Source organism: Diplotaxodon limnothrissa, linkage group LG19 (genome assembly GCF_057381915.1).
Source record: "Diplotaxodon limnothrissa isolate DT_005_m linkage group LG19, D_limnothrissa_male_GT1.1, whole genome shotgun sequence".
Taxonomy (NCBI): domain Eukaryota; kingdom Metazoa; phylum Chordata; class Actinopteri; order Cichliformes; family Cichlidae; genus Diplotaxodon; species Diplotaxodon limnothrissa.
The window spans coordinates 13,664,031-13,679,745 of record NC_140614.1 but is presented as its reverse complement, the minus strand read 5'-3'; the positions used below and the strand labels follow the sequence as shown (position 1 = coordinate 13,679,745).

Here is a 15,715-nt window from a genome sequence, read left to right as displayed (position 1 = left end):
AAACAGGAAACGACCATCGACATAAGAAGGATTTTCTTCACAGATACTCGGAGAGAGGGAAGAGAAACTCGCGGACAACACGACGAGTTGTTTATGCAACTGGGAGGATACGTGGCCTTTTGACCACAATGAAATTAGTGAAGGGAAGGAAGAGGAGGGAGCGGCTCTTTCGGCAGAACTCCAGGGATGGTGAGAAAGCCGAGAGAGGGATGACAACCTGCTCGCCTTTCATGCTCCCGCTCCTTTCTTTTCCCGACTTAATATTTACACATTTGCATAAATACAAGTAAAGTGTCAGCGCGGCGACTCTCAGGTCTCTGAATAAACTGTTCTTCATGTGTGGCCAGGTGCAGAAGCTGCATGTTTTACCTGAATCCAAAATTGTATTAAGGCTCTGAAGCTGCAATGTGTGTCCTTAGCTCACATTGCATTTATTCATAGAAAACATTTCGCAGTAGATTTCTTTGCATTATGAGAAATCTGCCTCTTTAATTTCAGTTCCTTCACTCAGGGATTACATTATATTTGTTACATTATTACATTTATAACCCTATCATGTCATTTCCTGTATCCCAGCTGGGTAAGCTTTAGTCTGATCAGCAGTGGTACTGCTGGTTACAACAGTGCTTGTTTTTTAACAGACCAAAAAACAGATTTGCCAAAATGTTCAATTTACCTTTAAAATAAAGGGAAAGACAGGAAGTGTTTCATACAGAAAGTAAGTGCATATAAGTCACCTACACTTGTGTAAACTGGAGGCTGATTCTGTTATTTTTTGTGTGTGCCGGGGAAAAGAAAGAAACCTTCATTATAAAAACTAATTGCTATGACAGATTAACCTTTTATTAAACCTTCTCTTATGTCATTACTTGTCGAGCAGATTAGCACAATGACCCCGCTGAATAAGGTTTTCGCCTTTTTTACAGTGATGGGGAGCTTTGTCCTTCCTTTATCCACCCCAAAAGTTGTTTTAATTATAGTGTGAACATTAAGTTATGGATCAGGCTTTTTTCCTGGGCGAGCGATCCAAACCACACAGTAACATATTGATGACTAACCTGTGGATCATCTCCAATCCTGTCTTTTCTGAGGTTTGGTTTATTTTTTGCATCTTCTTCCTGCCGTACGATGGTGCCATCAACATGAACGACATCTTCATTATGCTAATGTGTGTATATTAGCCTAACTGTAGCTCAGTTGCTGGCATTTATTTATTGCAGTGCTGTTAAACCCTGTGGGCAATACCTGAGCAAACAGACATTTTATTGAAGCTGAATCTGGACTGTTTTGGGGCTCAAAGAAGAACAGGACTCAGACGTCCTGTCGCCCAGCGACAGTCGACAAGCTAACGTCAGCGACCACGTCGACTCTTCACACAGCAGGAGGCGTTTGAAAAATATCAACTTACTCACCATTTTCCTCTTAGCGCAGAGGAAGGCGTGACACTCGAGGGTCTCGTTGTGCTGACTCTGGACGATGTAGGCAAACACTTTGTCGTGCATTTTGTCCGCAGTGCAATATGATATTCTGAAACAAACACACACATTCAGAAAGCCTTTAATTTAAGACTCATCTGGGATTAAATGAAACTTTATCTGCTCTAAGCCCTTAAGCTATTCCAGAAATCTGACTTAAAACTGCACACGTGATCAAACAAACACACACACACACACACACACACACACACACACACACACACACACACACACACACACACACACACACACACACACACACAAGCTGTGTGCAGGTACACAGCTGGACAAAGTCATAAATCTGAAAAGGAACGTGTGCAGTGGACATCTGGGCTGTTTGGTTTCTGTTACTACACACACCCACAGTGTCAACCCATAAATCACAGTGGGGACATTCCATATAAAAAACAGTTTAATCTGGAAAACAATCAGCTGCTAATAACTCCAGTATGTTTAATGATGCCACGCAAAATTTACCATGAATATTTTCCGATCTTGTAAGCCATCCGTGTTGAAATTTATGCCGTTTAATTTCAGCACTTTTGAGCCATCCTAACTTCATAAATACAGGAGATATCTACATGGATTTTTATAGGGCTGAATCGGATTAATTTAACTCCCACTGCAAGCATCACAATCTAAAATCAAAAACTCAACTTTGTTCAAACAGGTGTCATTTAACCCTGCTGGTACCCTGTATGTTTGATGGGATTTCTGATCATTCACCAGAGAAAACTTTCAAGTCTCATATCACCGTGTGATTGAAGGAGCAGCCATCAATCTTAAAACCTCTCTTTTTTTACCCGGGGCGCTTTTGGAGCCATGATTCCTTCTGTGTTCAAATAACTTTCTAATTTTCTTTTGACAAAGAGCCGTCATGCTAATAATTTCTCTAACATAGTTTGGACCTAACATATCACCCCTGAGCTAAAACTGAAGGTTCAAGAATCCTAAAACTCTGAGCTCACAGATGAGCCTCAATCACAGAAGTACAAGCCAGGAGCTCAAGAAACTGCAGCAGCATGTTCCCCTCCAAAAATTATTAAGAGTGTAAAAGATCTTACAGCAAAAATAAATAAATAAATCAGAAATGCTGGAAAAACTAGAGCAAAAATTTCACCCTGCCTTAATGTAACTGGAGGAGCTTTAATTTCACTGTATGCTGGTAAAATTTTGCATGGCTTTGTGAAATAGGCTAAAGTTACTTTAATAAATTACAAGAATTCGCCTGGACTCTGTGCAGACCATGGGGAAAACGTGCACACGCAGAAGGTCATCTTGATGTGCGAATCCTCTGCATCGTCTGTCGCTCTGGCTCGTCAGTCTCAGGTGCAGAGTACGCTTTCAAATTAAGCCATAATAGCTTTGCTCCACTATTTGATCATGATGCCATCACTCTAACGCCAAAGACTCGAGCGCGACGGCCAGTCGGGGAGGGGATACCCAAGATGATGGAAGAAGGATATAATGAATTTCTGCCATCTGTCCTTCCTTTCTCCTTCGTGCATCATCTTCACTGTGCGATAGTCACACAGTCTGCTAACCAATGACAGACATAAAAAACTTTGGAGGGGTGAAGAATCACAGCTGTGATCTGAGGAACACAACCGAGATTTACGGGCAAATGTTTAGGCGGGAGGGCGTCGGGGAAAATTGGGTGTCAGGCAAATCTGTTTATTGGCCGTTCATCTTCTTTACGTCTGAGCTCTATGCCGAGGTCACAGCTGGACTCGCCCGGTACAGCTTTTTAATTACTATAAACTATTTATTTCTTCAAATAAGCAAGTTCATAATTAACGCAGCGTTTTTCTGGAGTAGAGGGTTGGTGCTGAACAATGACGCCAACACGGACGTGTCAGCTTCCTCTGATATCCACTTGAGTTCACGTGGACATTTTAACAAGTAAGATCGCTTACAGCCTGCAACCCAACTTCTTTATGGCCTCTTCATAACATCTGAAATAAGGTTGAACTCATCTACCTGGATACTGCAGTTACAGCTGGAGCTGGGACATGCCCGTGACTTGTCTTAGGTCCTTTTAAAACAAAACAGTAGCAACCACTCCATGGACCTGGTGGTGGAGGGATTTGGGTGCCCGAGAGATGCCAGGAGCCACATGAGCTCATTTTCCTGTAGCACACCACCTGCGGGTGGAGCTGCAGATGTGAAGTGCTTTGTGGCAGTTGAAGGCGGACGCCTTGGAGGTCGAATCCCGGATACTTAAACTAGCTTTAATGGAGTAAGGAGGGTTGTTTTGTGGACATAAAGGTTTATGCTGCATTTTTGGGCCTGATTTCACTTTTCAGACCTGGAAGCTCTGTTTTATATGGAGTCTATTAGTTAAATAGCGAGGGAAAGATATGAAACAAAAGAAGTTAGCTGTACTAGCTCCACCCTGTTATTTGGCTCTCCTATCACCAGCTTTAACAACACCCACATAACCCACGGGAATAGGAGTGTCTACTCCTGCATCTCCCCAAATCCCACAGTGTATAAATTGCTGAAAATCGGCTCAGAAATCACAACTTTCAGGTTTTCTTCAGTATCCAGTTAATCCAGTGATAACAGGACATGCTGTCAGCTCTTCCTGCATCATTTTAATTTGAACAAATATGGAGCTCGGGGCTAAAACTGTAGATGCCCGCATAATTTTCTGAAGCCCATTTCGCTCACTTCCTCCAGAACGTCCTTGGTTTAAAAAAAAAAAAAAAAAAAAAAAAAAAACATTGCTCACAAAAAAATGATGCAAATAAAAGAAATTCTTACAGAGCAAATGAAGAATTGATCTTAATGTGTTTGGATACACTTACAGCTTCCAGCAACACAATCAATCAGCTGAGTTTTATCTCCACCCAACCCTGTGACATCTGTCATTCTGCCTCACCCTCCCTTTGCACAACAGTGAAAATGTTAGCCAAGTTTAGTCCCCCAAAAAAAAAAGAAAAAGAAAAACAGCCTGGAGATGGAGAGATGAGATTTTTAATATAGATAAATGGTGCATGCTGGAAAATTAGCTCCATCTTGCACAGCTAGGCGACAGTTGTTCAGTGATAAGCGATGCAAAATTGAGCAGGTGGGGAGACTTTCCTCTCAAATACAGGCAGAAACACGACTTGTCCATCACATGGCTCCATGATACCTTGAGAAAACGGTCAATAATTTAAATGTTGTCCTCAATCTGCCAGCTTTGAAAAGAAATTAGTGTACACAGCCCACATTCGTGCTGGGAAAAACGCTGGAAAGTCCCAACTCTCCTTGATTTGTCAACTCATATAAGTGGAATTTGAGAAAAGTGAATCCAGCTCGGGGCCAGCATATGCAAGCTCTGGCAGGCAAGTGAGCTCTTAAGACAAGTGTGTGTAAGACACATCTGAGGTAAAAGCTCAGACACACAGCTCCCGAGAGCACCGAGACTGATTAGAAACAGCGCTGATAGACTCCTACCCTCCCTGCCTCTCCCACCGCCTTGGGAGCGCCACACCTCCTAACACACATCTATCCAGTGATAAATGACAGCAAGAGGCGGATAACAACTTTTGCTTTATTGTGAATGATAAAGACAAGCTTAGGGTGAAACTATTTCACAAATCCAGACAACCTGGTCAGGTCAGCGGCACACAATGTTTGCCTGAGGAGGTGAAAGAGGCAGACTGACCTGTATATGGAGACGTTTTCTATCAGCTGGTTTGAGGCACTGTCACGCAGGATGATTCCACGAGGGGAGACCGTTAACGAGACTTTCTGGAGCTTTTTTCCACTGGCTTTGGCCTGGAGAAAGGAACATGTAGAGAGAGGAAAGGGTGGAAAGAGAAAGGGTGGAGGCCACAAAAACAAAAAGAGGGAGAAAGAGTTAGCTAACAGAAGGAAAAAGAGGCTAAAACCTCAGGTGCTAATCTTCATTCAGCATGGTTAAAAATAAAAACTACATAAAACATTAAAGTGGCATGTTAGACCCACTCTATCTGGAGTGGGCTGGAACAACCAACCTATTAAATGATAACTTGTATCTCTCGTAGCAGTTTTATTCATAAAAAGAATATTTTAGCTAAAAAGAAAAAAAATGTGTTTTATATCCTCAAGTTTAAAATTACTCTGAGGTTGAGATGTAGAAATGCTTTAAACCTTCCCTCCGTTTCACTTTAGTGTAGTAATGTGAAGATCATTTTAACCTGGGCCTAACTGGGCACGGAGTTCATTTCCAGCTCCACATTTTCATTCCTGGATTTATCAAAGTAGCTTCGCATGATGCGCTGCTCAAAACAATCCTTCTTTATCATTTACCAAGGCTTGATGGAAACAAACTATTTTAGCTCTTCCACCTTTAAACATACTTGCATCTAATTGGCTGCCCATTGCACACACAAGGTTTGAATGGCAGGTGGGCGGAGCTTCTGTGTCCATCTCAGGGACATCATCAAGTTTAGAAAAAGCACCTGAAACTGTGCGCTTAGAAGAGTCTAAAGCCTGAACTTGTGGCTCTCAGGATTACTTGTACAAAGGCCTGTCATGTAATACTTCAGCCATGTTTAATATGAGCACCTCTCGTGGTTAGAGCGCCTATGTGACAGCAAATAATTCAGGGTATCGTATACAATCTATGTGGTGTCTATCGTTAGACAAAAGCACTGTCACACAAACCTGTGCGATAAAGATTATTTACTTTATCAAGTCTATTGCTTAAAATCACTCAATTCCCATTCAGGAGTAAGCATCCTCTGCAGGGGGGCATTAAGGGCAGGCAGCAGATTAGACCCAATCAGAGGCTGTGACTTCATTCACCGTGTCCCACTATTCTGCCACCGCTAACTTCATTATCCACTGAGCTGCCAGATCAATAACATTAAGCTCTCCACCATGATAAAGCTGACTGAGTCACACAGTGTCCACATACTAATTGCATCCTCCTCTAAATGTCAACCTGGGCCTCAGGGAAGCAGCCAACCAGTCACTTTTCACCGAGGTGTCGGCGAGGTCAGGTCATAACGGAGCACGCTTCTGAATGACTAAAATATTTAAGCGGCAGAGGTGATGATGAAGAAAACGTCACGTATGCTCGAGAGAAACTCATTTTCTTGGAACCGTTTTCTGAACATTAAAAAGAGATTTTAAACTACTCGTGCGTGCGTGTCTCACCGTTGCCACTATCCTCTTGACAGCTGCTGCTGAGAGCTCCTCTCCTTTGGGCTGCTCGACCATCGTGACCCCCAGATACTTGAGCTGGAACGACATGCCCTCCAGTAGGGTCTCTCTCGTGTCCGTCCAGTTCTCCGGCAGCTCTGCAACATGAGACACACACCATTGACACTTCTGCTCACCACCATTACTAGCCGTTTGCACGGCAGGCTGCAAATCCCCCCGTCAGACATGTCACCACAGCTTGCAGGCTGGCAGAACGTGTCCTTATCATGGGTCTGTACACCCTCCTTTCACAATGGTAAGATTATGCTCTTGTATGGAGTATATTACACTTGCTACATTAAAGACCGTGAGCTCAACTTAGGTGAGTAACAGGAAAAGCAAGGCCTTCAACCTGACCCTCATGGATCAACTGATTTGTTTACTAATAAACAAAACCTTAATACTAAGAATAGTTTTTGATTTAAGGGCCCTCAAGGGCAATTTACTCAGCAGCAAAACTGCACAATTTCATGTCTATGTTGTAGAGGAACAGAAACAAGCACTGGTGCCCTCCATGTTAGAGCTGTTTCCTGATTTAAAAAAAACCACTTCGGGCAAACTTTCAGTGGCGTTACCACCATGTGGTATATGTGGCTAGTCATAATAAAAGAAAAGGTTTGCTGTTCACCAACATTCAGATAGCAGACTCATGTTCTACCTATGAGTTCTTCTGTGCTTTTCAGTATCGTCACATTTTAACACTAATATAACGTAGCTGTGTGATCTTGTAAGACCAGCAGAAGAGGTTCGCAACTGTTGCTTCACTGCCTCAGATTGCAACAGTTTTCTTTTTGCATAAGACGGGATGTCCTCATCTGTGGCCTCACATTCAAATTGCATGAAATTAACAGTAGATTAAAAGCACAAAATATTCTGCTAATTCTGAGGGGGATGTGGGGAACCCACAAGGATGAATGCATAACTTTATATCATAAAATTATACATCCATTTTTTGCATCTCTTTATACTTCATCAGTAATCAAAGAAGAAGCAGCTGTAGTTTCTTTTTAATCATGCAATAAACATTTTTCCATTCATAAAGAAAAGGTGGTTTTGGCCTCACTGATACTAGTTTCAGTGTTTCTTTTAGTTTTATCTGATTCAGTGTGTGTCAGGGACAAAACCTGAGCAGTTCAGATTAGACACGACAACAAAAACAGCCGTTGAAGGCAGCTGACTCGGAGTCATGCAAACGTCCTCAAGCCTCGAGAAACATGTGCATCCATGCCTCCATAAGCTGTCTGTGATGGCGCATGTGACCAACACGAGGAGGACTAAAGCTAAAGACAAGCTTTGTTAACTGAACTGTTTTTCATACTTTGTTTTGGTGAACTATAATGACCTCTAGTTAAAAAAACAAAAAACAAAATCTATGTGCTTCATAAGGTGCCACAAAGGCTTTACCCAGACGTCACTGCTGTCACCCCAACTACATGGAGTATTTCCATCAGTAAAAATGACTCCATCAGCAAATCTCCTGTTGTTTGGTACACGGGAGAAAAGGGAAACTTCAGACAATGAAACAATGGTGATAAAGTACCTTTCAAAGGAAAAGAGCTTTATCATGAAGCTGGAAGTGTGTAGAGGAAATGTGGAGCTGCAGTTACTGACAGCCAAAGACTTTAGTTTGTTTAATTTGCATGAATCACACATTAGCAAAGCATAACGGCAGTTTTTTTAATTACTCTTCACTGCATCTGTTCTCTGCTTTCGCACTTCAAATCCGTTTCAATATCAGTAAATACACACAATTATACACACAATTAAGCACAGCCTCAGTTTCACAGTTATCCCGTTCTTTCCCATCATCAACCTTTATTCTGTTAAAAACACTGATTACAAAAACACCTACATTTAAGGGGAAAACAACATGAGCAGTGCTGTGTAGATCATACATCTCTTGCAGATTCAAGAGGAAAAACTAGTCGCTCTTTCCTGTTTGCCACATTTCATTTATAATTCTGCCAACTCCTGACAGTGAAGCTATTCATAAAAGACGGCTCAGGGCGAATTTGTTTTCGTCTTATTGTGCCATTATGAATAAAGCTTCTGCATCTGGTCAAGTAGTGCCAAATCCCCGACACCTATGTTCAACTTATGCCAGCACATCGCATTAGATACCCAACAAAGCAGAGCAAAACTGAGTAAATTAGAAACCAGCTGCATAAACAGCAGGAAAAAAGTTTCTGAGTGGAAGTTCACACAAGTAAACAACTGCTGTCACTGTTCAGCCATTCGCTCCAACAACAAACAAGCCGAGCTCTCCTTGAAGCTTGTAAAAGGTTTAGGGCTTGCCTCTGTGTGGTGTGATTGAGTGAGGGGCAGAGGGAATCCATTTCCCCCTTCAAAAGGTCCATCGGAAAACATTATCAACGACAGCACTAACCCAGGGTCTTCAACGTGATCGGCTGTCAGTGCCACAGTGTTTCTGTCCAAGATGTGCAAACAGGTGTAAGTGGGAAGAGTTTAGGCCTTTCTAAGGGCTTCAAATTAGGGCTGAACGATTATGGAAAATAATCTAATTGCGATTTTTTGCCCCAATATTGCGATTGCGATGCGATATGCGATTATTTTTTAAGGTCTTTGTCTTCTGTATTATTAAACAAAGACAAGCAATACATCATATAGTATGGCCAATACTATATTACATTAATTTTAAACTGTTCTTTCCTGGAAGACAGACCTCTGTTATGATGACATGAGGTGATGCATGAATTGATGACTGACATTTTTATTTAACTTCTTCAATCACAACAGTATATTTGAACATACACAATAGTTTATTTTTAGCTTACAAACATCTGAGCATAAAGTGCTGGCAAGGTAAGGTAAGGTAAGGTAACTTTATTTATACCTAAAGGCAAGGTAAATTTGCTTTACAGAAAAATGACAGGATTTGACATCCCTTTAAAAACACAAGGAACCCTGGTGTAAACATTAAAATGAAAGTCAGTACAATGTGCAGATTGCAGAAATATACATAAAAAAAAAAATCAGTGGCTTTACCACACTCAGTTTTTCGACATCTGTGAACTACTAGACAGTCATTCAATTAAAAAATAATATTAAATAAATAAAACTAATAAATAAAAAATACACACATCTTACTGATCTCTGCAGTCAGTAACATTACACATAAAGTGCAAACATAATAGCAATTGTATAAACACACACACAAACACGCCTTTAAAATTTAAAGGCGTGAAATTGGACGGTCTAGTTCTGATTAGCGTCACCGCTGTCTCGGTGGAGTTTAATAAACTCGGCCGTCTGCTTCTTGCTATCTAAAATATAACCAGACACTGGTGTAAATTCTCGACTGTCTCATACTTCTGTTTAATAAGTTTTCTGTTTGACGTTTAGTCAGCTGTGTGAAAACCAAGGAGGAACCCACCCGGGGGATTAATAAAGTTTTATTTTATCTAATCTAATAACTTTAATCTCAGCCAAACCGATTTACTCACGAACAAACAAAACACTGAAAAAAGCCCAACAATAACATTTTTAGGTTGTCTAAGTGACTTATATATTACGTTTAACCCGAGCAGCGAAACTCCGCGGTGATCTGAAAATGATGTGCCGGGAGTTGTGCCGTTCTCGGCCGCATCAGTAACCCTCGAGCTCCCGGCTAGCTGTCGAGCTGGTGGGTAGCAGACGCCTCTGAAAACGTCGAAGCACTTTTGCAAATATGGGATATCTTGATAAACCGAGCAGATATTTGATGTTTACACAACTACTTTCTCGCCTGAAAATATGTTAAAAGTTTATTTTGTGACCCAGAAAGATTAGTATGAGTAATTTTAAAACTTAGTAGCGGCCGCCATTGCTGGAAACTGGAGTTTGGCTGGGCCGCGCTATGAATTCTGGGATATGGTAGTAATTTGGACAGCCTTCGGCACGTCGCTGTGACGTAATCGGTCTACAAATGCGGCCTCAGGAGGATGCAGCCCATGAATTTGGACATGTCCAGAGTATAATCGCAGCCTTTGCGGTTAGAAAATTGCACTTGATCATGTCGCGATATTATCGCAAATGCGATATATCGTTCAGCCCTACTTCAAATGTAACGTTTGTTAACCTAACGTTTCTCCTACTGGTATTGGTCTTCTCTAAAAGGAATTTCACCCAGACTGAAAATAAAAATATACAATTCAGCCATTTTTTACACCAAGTTTAATTAAATGAAGAAAAGGGATTGGTGGTGTTAAATACAGTAACACAGACTGCTTGTCTACATGCAGACTAATCGTTACGTACACTGTCACGCTCGAAAGTCCCAAATGAGCAGCAAACATCTTATTAGACATGCAGCATTTAAAAGATTCTGGGCCACACCGATGCTGAAAATACCAGTATGGGATATAACACTGTTATAAACAATAACAAGATTTAAACTTTACGTCATACTTGCTTTAAACACTTCCATTCCATAAAACTGACACACCAAAAGCCGATAGGATGATGGTCGCCAAGAAGGCAGATAGCACTGTACAAAATATTGTGATTCCAATCATTTAGAATGTTTAATGTGAGGGGTTTCTTTGACCCCATTGATCAAAATAAATAAATAAAATCACACCAATCCATTAACACTGATACTGGTGTTTAAAGCAAGCTGCAGTCTAGTCCTGAGCAGTAGCTTATGCAACCCAAAGGTCCCTGCATCAGTGCTGATATAGGAAGTGAGGAAGTCAAAACAGGAAACAAAGTGATTGCAAAGAATTATTCAAAGTTTCTACAGAAGGTCATTTCCAAATTTCCCTCTGAGCTCCGGCGCTGATTTATCTTTGAAATGCCAGTAAAGACCAACCCACGCATGCACGACACCAGTGACATTAGTTTTGGCGCACGGCTCCCTTGGCAAGGGTGTCAGTGGCGAGCGTAAACTGCCAGTTAGGTCGAGACCAGCTGATGGGGCTTTGATCATAAAGCCCATTTCACAAGGGCAACCGCCCGTCCCTGCGTGCCTGAGCCTCCACCACAGGCTGTGGGTGCAGATGGCGACAAAAAAAAGCCCAGGCTGCGGGGGACTTGGCAGCCGCAGCGAGACACCGAGGGATGAAGCCAGCCGTGGACGGATACCATTAACTATGAAAACGCTGTGAGTTCTTCCCTTGTTGACCAGTGGCTCACTTTTACACCATGTTGGCTCGAGCCGAACTAAACAGAGAGTGAGACTGGGCTTTTTAACCGAAAACACGTAGCTGTACAGGACAGGGGTTCAACTGATTTTATTAAAAAAAAAAAAAAAAAAAATCGTATTGATTTTGTTTTCATTATATCATGGAGCAAAAACGGTAACTGATATAAAAATGTAGTTAATGGCACAGCACGAAACAATGTTATGCCTTTTCTGAGGAACATTTTAACTAGTTCCCATTTTGTAAATGTAAATAAGTACTTAATTTAAAAACTGCTGAACAAATATAAAAGGAGACCATTGATGTGCAAAAAACTATTTCAGTTTTCCAAAGCTTTTTGAACACAGTTACTGTAAACAGCAATTTAAGACACCATATAATTTAGGGAACATAAACCATTTGGAAACAGCTGCTAGCCTATAATATTCCTTTGTTCTCCAGCCAAACCAACCCAGTGCAAGTGGTTATGGAGAATGGTTTTTAATGGTCTAAAAGCAGCTCCAACCAAACCGACACTTAAGTAATGGGCGAGTCTGACAGTGAACGCCCCACTCCAAGGTCGAGCTCTTTGAGATGAAGCTCTCCTGCTGAGCTGATCCTGCAGTTACATTAGTGCCTGGATAAGAAAAACACTCACTATAATAGAATCTGTGGTGGAGAATCACTAGCTGCTATTCATCACTGAAACCAAGTTACAAGGAGTCGCTCGAGATGTTTGCACACAAACGCAGCATCCATCTGTTCTCTCATGTTAATACAGTTTATTTCACTGTTAATCTGAGACGCTGTAATCTCATCTCATATCTGCTGTGCTTGTTTTTGGTTCGTTTTTCTTTTACTACCCACAGTAAGCTTTTTATACTGCATTATAAAGCCACTTTGCTGTGCTATATTCTGCTTTTATATAACTAAAGTGAATCATAGTTTAATATTTTGTTTAAATTTTACTTTTCATTGTGTTTTATTTAAGTTTTAAATTATTCCGCTCCATACTGTTTTATGTTTAACTTCCCCCCCCTCGCCTTTCCCTACCTCTCCTCGTCTTTTTCACTCCTTGCTTTGGCTCACCTTTCATTTCCTTACATTCCCTCTCCATTCCTTTTCTTTCTTTGCCTCACCTTACTTCTCCTTATCACTCTTCTTTTTCTTACCTCATCTCACCTTTTCTGTAATGGATAGAAACACAGGCTTAACCTGCACGGTCATAACATCTCTAACCTTGGATGCCTGCTGGTGTTTGTAGAAGAGACAGCGAAGCTTCAGCTGAGAGACATTCAGTGTTTACACAAAAGTCACGCCGCTGACAGGTCTGCTCCAATGAATTTCAACAAACTGTCAGACATGCTCAGTAAATGCTCCGAGTGATTCAAGGATGAGGAGAGATGCCAATCACAGAACACGCACAGGCTCTGAAAGGCGAGCCGCTGAGCCACGCGTGACCAGCAGTTCACCCTGACTGCAGGGACTCAGGAATCCCTTATCGAGGGAGGATCTGGGAAGGCAATCGTAAGACAAGACTGCACAGATAACAAGCCGAGACTTCAAGTTCAGCAGATGAGACAAATGAGAACGAAACAACAGCTTTCTTCAAAAGCTGGCACGATAGCGGTTCAAATGAGCAACTCTGGAACTGGAGCTATTTTTAGCCTGGTGCATACACCCAGAGTACTACTTCATATGCAATAATAATCCATTTTCATATTGGTCACATTTGCATTAGCACAACTAACACCCCCACCAGCAGCAGCCTCTGTGCAGCTGCGGTGCTGATTAGAGCAAACTTCAAAGGCTTCTCGGCCGGTCAGTGAGAGCTGCTCACGGGTGACACTGCCTGTAAATAAGCCTGAGAGAGCAGGTGATGGAGAGCTGCTGTTAGCTGAGAGGAGGGGGACAGGACAGGTAGAGCCTGTGCTTATCAGTGAGCACGATGGTCTAATTAAGCAATCTTCTTCAAAGGATGGAGCGGATAAATAAAGCAGGGTGCTACATTTTCGTGCCTTTCTGGGTCAGATGGTCATGTGCTGCAAACACAGCTGGTTCTGTCCAAAGGATATAAGTATAATTAGCTGCCAGTGTGTTTTCTTTATATGTAGCTCTCAGTCACAGAGGTCTAGAGACCAGCCAGTGATCGGGGAATACAAACTCTTCGATAGTAACCTGTGGCTGCAAGGTAAAAATGTGTATTGCCCAGCAAAATGGCGAGTTGATGCTGGAGGTTACTGGGAGTCACTAGGTAAAACTGGTCACGAAGACGTATACTGCACTGCTCTAAAAACCTCCTCCTTACAATGGCTTTGGTTGCAAGCAGGTTGCAGAGTTTGTAGCTTTCCTGGAAACTATGACTGACTGCAGCAAACTCACATCAACTACTCACTGAACTTGATGTGAAACTGAACAGTGTGACGCATACTGACAGCAGAGACCGTTTGCCTTCAAAGTAAAAGTTGCACCAGTAAGACACGACTTTTACTTTTACGGAGAACAGTCTCCATTTTCAGTATGCGTCTTTCGTGCAATCTGCCTGCAACCAAAGCAATAACGAAGCAGACTTTTAGAGCTTCTTTTCGACACATTTCACCCAGCAACCACTCACCAAGCAGTCTGTCTCCAGTGGCCTGTGGTTGTCTAGGCATGTGTGACGTTTACATCACGTACATTATCATACGTTTACATCATCTGCAGCGTTCACATTATAAGGAACAAAGACTGGGAAACTGAAATCTCAGCACAGGAATGGAAATCAGATTGTGACTTATAGTTACACTTTAACTCATTCATTAATTTCAATGTCCCTCCTCTGAAGTTAAATCATTACAATAGGCATAAACCAGACATATGCACCAAATGCATACCAAGGAACTCTTTGATTGATTGTCATAAAAACACAGCTCATTTTTCCCGGTTTTCCTGCTGCACTGAAAGTTGAAACAAAGTTATCCTTGGAAATAAAACAGGTTTGACAGAGTCGCCCACACAGTTCATGTTGAATCCACACATTTCTTTACATGTTTACATTTTGATATGACAAAGGTTAAAGCAACAGTATCACAGACTCGTAATAACCCTTAATAAAGGAGCCTCTGACAATCAGTCACTGAGGTGTATGCAGCCCATAATCACACAGTTCACTCTGCCAATCAAATCCTGCTGCCATCCCCTCAGTCTCTTCCTGCCTCGGACAAGTTTCAACACTCCCAGCTGCAGAAGAAGAGGCGAACCAGGAAAAATGTACTGCTGCTTCATCGCTCAACTGCTGATGTGAGAAACCTCTAAAAAAAACACAACAGCTCACAGTAAACTGAGAAGAACGTAATGTGTGTGATGTCTGGATCAAATGTTCCTGTAACCAACTGTGATAACAGGTCATTAAAGTGATGAGATTTCTGCACAAAGAGCATCTCTGACGCATTTCGCAATGTATGACAATGTCAGATTGTGTTCAGCTCACACTTCAAGCTCCTGAAATCTGTGGTTATTTCACTGAATTTCAGTTTTATAGCCAGTCTGCATATCAAAAACTGGAGCACAGAAAGAATTATTCATGACTGAGTCTTTGTCACGTCTTACAACCTTTTCCATCACCTCTGTTATTTTACTTTGTCTAATATCTAAAAGTTGAATAATCTTCCATTTATCCATCCATCCACCTTCTGCTGCTTATTCCCAGTCCGGATTGCAGCACTGGCAGTCTAAGCAGAGACGCCCACACATCTCTTTCCCAGAATGCACCATCCAGCTCTTCTGGTGAAACCCTGAGGCTTTCCCAATCTCACCAGTGTGGACATGCCCAAAACACCTCACCTACAAGGCACTCACGAGGCACCTGATGAGGAGAAGAATTGGCTCGACTCTCAGCCCCTCCTTAATGGTTTCACAGGAAGCTCATCTTTGCTGCTTGTCTCTGTAATGCTTATTCTTTTG

The 15,715-nt window shown here is 41.8% G+C and overlaps 1 protein-coding gene across 2 annotated transcripts in view; it reads right to left on the bottom strand.

The window, feature by feature from the left end:
- The window catches only part of ldlrap1b (low density lipoprotein receptor adaptor protein 1b), a 48,437-nt gene that overhangs the window by 16,096 nt on the left and 16,626 nt on the right, over positions 1 to 15,715 (bottom strand). For both annotated transcript variants that reach the window (XM_085342625.1, XM_085342626.1), the window contains exons 2-4: positions 6,609 to 6,751; positions 5,131 to 5,243; positions 1,413 to 1,527 (exon numbers count right to left, since the gene is read on the bottom strand). In XM_085342625.1, coding sequence (XP_085198751.1) covers positions 1,413 to 1,527; positions 5,131 to 5,243; positions 6,609 to 6,751 — 371 coding nt within the window. The remainder of the gene's footprint in view (positions 1 to 1,412; positions 1,528 to 5,130; positions 5,244 to 6,608; positions 6,752 to 15,715) is intronic.